The sequence below is a fragment of the Rhinopithecus bieti genome, unplaced genomic scaffold (genome assembly GCF_001698545.2).
Source record: "Rhinopithecus bieti isolate Rb0 unplaced genomic scaffold, ASM169854v2 scaffold_16097, whole genome shotgun sequence".
NCBI classification, from domain to species: domain Eukaryota; kingdom Metazoa; phylum Chordata; class Mammalia; order Primates; family Cercopithecidae; genus Rhinopithecus; species Rhinopithecus bieti.
Genome location: NW_016808851.1, coordinates 1,622,732 through 1,629,161, shown reverse-complemented (window position 1 = coordinate 1,629,161; position 6,430 = coordinate 1,622,732). Strand labels below are relative to the sequence as shown.

General features: G+C 40.7%; 1 protein-coding gene across 3 annotated transcripts in view; it reads left to right on the top strand.

Moving 5' to 3' along the window:
* RMND1 (required for meiotic nuclear division 1 homolog) overlaps positions 1–6,430 on the top strand; it is a 53,662-nt gene that overhangs the window by 3,783 nt on the left and 43,449 nt on the right. The window contains exon 2 of one of the 3 annotated variants that reach the window (XM_017887616.1): positions 2,029–2,546. The exons of 1 other annotated variant lie outside the window; for it this stretch is intronic. In XM_017887616.1, the coding sequence (XP_017743105.1) occupies positions 2,043–2,546 (504 nt within the window). In that variant the 5' untranslated portion in view covers positions 2,029–2,042. Of the gene's footprint in view, positions 1–2,028; positions 2,547–3,732; positions 4,252–6,430 lie in introns of those variants that run through there. One more of the 3 variants, XM_017887617.1, reaches the window with a different exon arrangement.

The window sequence follows — 6,430 nt, the reverse complement described above, 5'->3', positions numbered from 1 at the left end:
AAAAAAAAAAAAAAAAAAAAAAAAAAGGAATTTCCTCAAAGATAATGAAAGAATCTAGGACTGTGGACACATTTCTAAAATATTTTGTAGTTAGGTTCTTCAAAATTAAGTGGTTCAACTGGCATGGAATAGTACTAATCAAAGGTGAACTGCAGTAGCCAATTGGACTAGAATGAAGCACAGAATACCAGCTTTTGAAGGGATTTTGAAAGCAGCAGGTTCTACCTCCTAAATATCACCGTGAATCATCTTTGTCCTTACCCTGGAGAGAGGTAATAAATAAATAAAAGGTAGTGGGTAAGAGTGTTGACTTTGGAATTGGGAAAGCCTGGGTTTTATGTTAATTACATCTCTGTAGCTTCTTAATGGTGAGCACTTAGCCTCTTTAAACCTCAGTTTCCTAATCAGTGAAATGGGATCATTATGAGGTGAGGCCGAGCACTTGGCACGTAGAAAGTGCTCAGAGTGATGTTAGAGTCTCTCGTTTCCTCCTGCACATCATCACCAAAAAGTTGTTTCAGGAACATACATTTGACTATGTGACTCTCTGAGTTAGAAGCTCAGCTTTCTCCCCATCTGTAGAAACTCTTTGGGATGACTTTATAGATCCTTTGGTGATCTGGTCACCAGCTCTTTTTCAGTCCTTACCTTCTGCAGCTCACTCCTACCTCCCCTCAGATAGGAGATAAATAGGACTCCATGCCTGAGGTGTTTGACTTGCTGATCCTTCTGCCCTTTCAAGACTCGGTTCAAATGTCACCTCTGTGACAATGCCACACTCTTCACATGCTCCTTTCTCTGGACTAGAGCAATTTGTGCATCTCATTCATTTTCCTCTGCTAGCCTTTGAATTCTGAGATCATTGATTCATATATCTCTAGCACCTAAAATGTTATTTTTAAAAAAAGAATTATTGATTACTATGGTCTAACTTTTTTTTTTTTTTTTTATGAGACAGAGTCTCATTCTGTTGCCCAGGCTAGAGCGCAGTGGGGTGATCCTGGCTCGCTGCAAGCTCTGCCTCCCTGGTTCGAGCGATTCTATATCTCAGCCACCTGAGTAGCTGGGATTAAAGGCATGCACCACTATGCCTGGCTAATTTTTTTTTGTATTTTGGTAGAGATGGGTTTTCGCCATGTTGGCCAGGCTGGTTTTGAACTTCTGGCCTCAAGTGATTTCCCCCCCACCCTTTTAGCCTCCCAGAGTGCTGGGATTACAGGCATGAGCCACTGTGTGTGGCCTCCTATAGGCTAACTTTAAAATCACACATTTCGTACTGTAAATAAGGGGAAATTCTGTTACCCTTGTCTGGAATGTTCATGTGTGTATCTGACAAGCCTCATGCACTCCCATGCCCAGCCCCAAGCTGAAAAGCACCTTCCCCTTCAAGAATCAGCTTAGATCTTTCTGGGAGCCTTTCCTGATTCTTTTTTTTTTTCCTGAGGCAGAAAAAAGGCTGGAGTGCAGTGGTGCAATCATGACTCACTGCAGCCTCGGTCTCCTGGGCTCAAGTGATCCTCCCACCTCAGCCTGTGAGTAGCTGGGACTACAGGCATGAGCTGCCATCACACCCAGCTAATTTTAAATTTTGTCATTTTTTGTAGAGATGATGTTTTGTCATGTTGCCCCAGCTGGTCTGGAACTCTTGGACTCAAGCAATCCACCTGCCTCAGTCTCCCAGTGTGCTGGGATTACAAGTGTGAGCTACAGTGCCTGGCCAGAACAGATTTTATATACTTGATATGCTAATGAAGTAAATGAAGTGGTCCCATCACTATTTTTTTTTAAGGTTCTTGTTATGTCAGTAGCTTTATAATCCTGTAATCTTCCAGGAAGAAGGCCAAATGTTGATAAAGGCAAAGTGGCAGAAACACTGTACTTACTTTTTTAACCTTGTTCTTTTGCTAGAATTAGGATGTATCTGTTTTCCAAATTTTTTTACAGAAATGTGCCCATTACCTAGGGAAATATTATATATGTTTTAAGCGTTAATTTTAAAACTTGAACTTTGAATTCCTTTTCTTTTAGCTTGGGACTTGGTAATGCCAGCCACACTCCTCAGAGCCGTGGCCGGATCTCATCGTATATTATCAAAAGCACATCAGTGCCGAAGAATCAGTCATCTAATGTTAAAACCACTTAAGGAATTTGAAAATACAACATGCAGCACACTGACAGTATGTGAAAACTTGGATTTGCTCCTTCCTGATAAAACAGCTGGTGGTTTGAATAAGTCTCAGATCCTGGAAATGAACCAAAAAAAGTCCAATACAAGCCTGCTCTCGCCATTAAATGCTGCTCGTTGCCAAGATGAAAAGGCACACCTTCCAACCATGAAATCCTTTGGTACTCACAGGAAAGTGACCCACAAACCACATCTATTGGGTTCTAAATGGTTTATAAAAATATTAAAGAGGCATTTCTCATCTATATCAACGGAAACATTTGTTCCAAAACAAGACTTCCCACAGATCAAGAGACCACTAAAAGCATCCAGGACCAGACAGCCATCCAGGACCAACCTTCCAGTTTTGTCTGTGAATGAGGTAAAGTAGGGGTGGCCGTGGCTCTTGTGCTTAGTGATCGTTGCTCGTGCTAAACCAGTGTGTGCTGCACCCCAGCCTTANTTTTTTTTTTTTTTTTTTTTTTTTGAGACAGAGTCTCATTCTGTTGCCCAGGCTAGAGCGCAGTGGGGTGATCCTGGCTCGCTGCAAGCTCTGCCTCCCTGGTTCGAGCGATTCTATATCTCAGCCACCTGAGTAGCTGGGATTAAAGGCATGCACCACTATGCCTGGCTAATTTTTTTTTGTATTTTTGGTAGAGATGGGTTTTCGCCATGTTGGCCAGGCTGGTTTTGAACTTCTGGCCTCAAGTGATTTCCCCCCCACCCTTTTAGCCTCCCAGAGTGCTGGGATTACAGGCATGAGCCACTGTGTGTGGCCTCCTATAGGCTAACTTTAAAATCACACATTTCGTACTGTAAATAAGGGGGAAATTCTGTTACCCTTGTCTGGAATGTTCATGTGTGTATCTGACAAGCCTCATGCACTCCCATGCCCAGCCCCAAGCTGAAAAGCACCTTCCCCTTCAAGAATCAGCTTAGATCTTTCTGGGAGCCTTTCCTGATTCTTTTTTTTTTTTCCTGAGGCAGAAAAAAGGCTGGAGTGCAGTGGTGCAATCATGACTCACTGCAGCCTCGGTCTCCTGGGCTCAAGTGATCCTCCCACCTCAGCCTGTGAGTAGCTGGGACTACAGGCATGAGCTGCCATCACACCCAGCTAATTTTTAAATTTTTGTCATTTTTTGTAGAGATGATGTTTTGTCATGTTGCCCCAGCTGGTCTGGAACTCTTGGACTCAAGCAATCCACCTGCCTCAGTCTCCCAGTGTGCTGGGATTACAAGTGTGAGCTACAGTGCCTGGCCAGAACAGATTTTTATATACTTGATATGCTAATGAAGTAAATGAAGTGGTCCCATCACTATTTTTTTTTAAGGTTCTTGTTATGTCAGTAGCTTTATAATCCTGTAATCTTCCAGGAAGAAGGCCAAATGTTGATAAAGGCAAAGTGGCAGAAACACTGTACTTACTTTTTTAACCTTGTTCTTTTGCTAGAATTAGGATGTATCTGTTTTCCAAATTTTTTTACAGAAATGTGCCCATTACCTAGGGAAATATTATATATGTTTTAAGCGTTAATTTTAAAACTTGAACTTTGAATTCCTTTTCTTTTAGCTTGGGACTTGGTAATGCCAGCCACACTCCTCAGAGCCGTGGCCGGATCTCATCGTATATTATCAAAAGCACATCAGTGCCGAAGAATCAGTCATCTAATGTTAAAACCACTTAAGGAATTTGAAAATACAACATGCAGCACACTGACAGTATGTGAAAACTTGGATTTGCTCCTTCCTGATAAAACAGCTGGTGGTTTGAATAAGTCTCAGATCCTGGAAATGAACCAAAAAAAGTCCAATACAAGCCTGCTCTCGCCATTAAATGCTGCTCGTTGCCAAGATGAAAAGGCACACCTTCCAACCATGAAATCCTTTGGTACTCACAGGAAAGTGACCCACAAACCACATCTATTGGGTTCTAAATGGTTTATAAAATATTAAAGAGGCATTTCTCATCTATATCAACGGAAACATTTGTTCCAAAACAAGACTTCCCACAGATCAAGAGACCACTAAAAGCATCCAGGACCAGACAGCCATCCAGGACCAACCTTCCAGTTTTGTCTGTGAATGAGGTAAAGTAGGGGTGGCCGTGGCTCTTGTGCTTAGTGATCGTTGCTCGTGCTAAACCAGTGTGTGCTGCACCCCAGCCTTACCACCAGCGTAAGAGAACTGGCAGTCACTCAGACTTCCTCATCAAGATCTTTGAAGCCTAATAAATATCCAAAGGGATTCAACATCTTAATTTTTAACAATTAATGATACATATAAAAACAAAATACAGGCAATAAAACATGAAAATATAGTTTATAAAAGATTTGGTTATTGGTCTAAGGAAATTGAAAAAGAGGACCAATATTAAGTCCAGTCTAAGAATGGGACTGTAAAAAAAATTAAAAAAAAAAAAAACGTTAAAAAAAAAACTAGAAATTCTTCATCAAATTAAACAAAAAAATGTAACTGCAGACAGATAAGCCTTTATTAGGCTGTGGCAGTTGCATGGGTCGGTGAAATGACACAGTAAGGTAGCCTCCAAAAGCAGCAAGGGAGGAGGGCCTTGCTTTTTTATCCTCTTAAGGTTTAAGAGGGTATTTTCTTTTTTCATCCTTAAGGAGTTTCTGGGAATTTTTCTGCTACAATTTGCATTTCTTCTTCAATAACAAGTTAAGGCTCAAGATCAAGCCCTTAGAAACCTTTGTGTGTCGCATAATACCTAGAACTATATGTTGTGCTTATATGTTTATTACATTGGAAAGGATTGAAAAGAGGCAAGAGGATCTTTAATGCCGGTAGTCATCAACATTAAAGACACTTTAAACTTGATGAAGACTTCTGAATCTATCATAAAACAGGTTAGAATGTCTGTCTGCGAGTCTTGATTCCGAAAAGTAGCCCCTGAGCCTGTTTAATTTGGGCCATGTTTTTATTACTGTGTAGCTGACACCCCTTGGAAAGGTATACATACATACCTTTACTCATCCTCTGATTCGGAAGCTAAGAATTAATGAATGGTTCTTGTGTTGGATTCTGGAATGCTTTCAATTCTTGTGTGCTTTCTCTGAACCCAGGATGTGAAGGATGGAGTGTTGTGCAGCTACTGCTCCACCTTTCCTTTAGCTCGAGCTTTGGGGTAACCTGGGAAATTCAGTATTTAAGTGTCCAAGATGACATTAAGTGTAAAAACCTGAATTCATGGCAGATCCAAAAAAGAGAAAGCTCAATTCTGTTCATTTGTAACATCTAGCAGCACAGTGCGTCGGGTTTCTTAGGAAGAAGCTGATACAGTCAGAGATGTCCCTAGGCTATTTCTTTGGGCCATCCTTAGACTTGCAAGCAATTTTCCTAAATACCATATCTTATTTTTCTTTAGGTTTTTTTTTTTCTACTTCCTTCCAGGAAAGAATTTGAAGTAGATTTTCGACATTCAACATAGTGTCAAATGAGATAATAAATACTTTCGCATATTAGAACAAATAGTTGACATGAACAGAGAAATGTTATGAAGTACCTGAAATGAATAATTTAGTTGAACATTTTGTTTTGAGAAGCCCGGTAATTAAAAGAGGAAATCCTCCTGGGATTTACTGTTTGTTGTTTTTTATTGTGGGAGAGGGCAGAGTAAAAACATAAAATATCTTCAGAGAAATAACTTTTTCCAGCACTGAAATGAAGGAGTTATTTCATGGATTCTGTTATAGGAGACATTGGGTAACATGATAGACAATGACTTCAGTTGGAGTTTGGCAAAAACAAGCCATATGCTGTCTTTCTGAAAGCACAGGAATATAATAGAAAATCAGATGTTTCTGGCCGGATGGTGGCTCACACCTGTAATCCCAACATTTTGGGAGACCAAGGCAGGTGGATTACTTGAGGTCAGGAGTTTGAGACCAGCCTGGCCAACATGGTGAAACCCTGTCTCTACAAAAATACAAAAATTAGCCAGGCATGGTGGTGGTGCACACTTGTAATCCCAGCTGCTCGGGAGGCTGAGGCAGGAGGATCTCTTGAATCCAGGACACGGAGGTTGCAGTGAGCCAAGATCACGCCACTGCATTCCAGCCTGGGTGACAGAGTGAGGCTCTGTCTCAGAAAAAAGAAGAAAATCATGTTTCTAAAGTGATCTGAGATAATATAATTTTGGAACACCATTTTTTGAAGATTTTATTTTTCATAGAGAAAGCAGTCTTGGCATGACTAGGTAATATGTCCCTAGGACCAAAGCCTGACTTTATTTTTTTTTTTTTTTTTTTT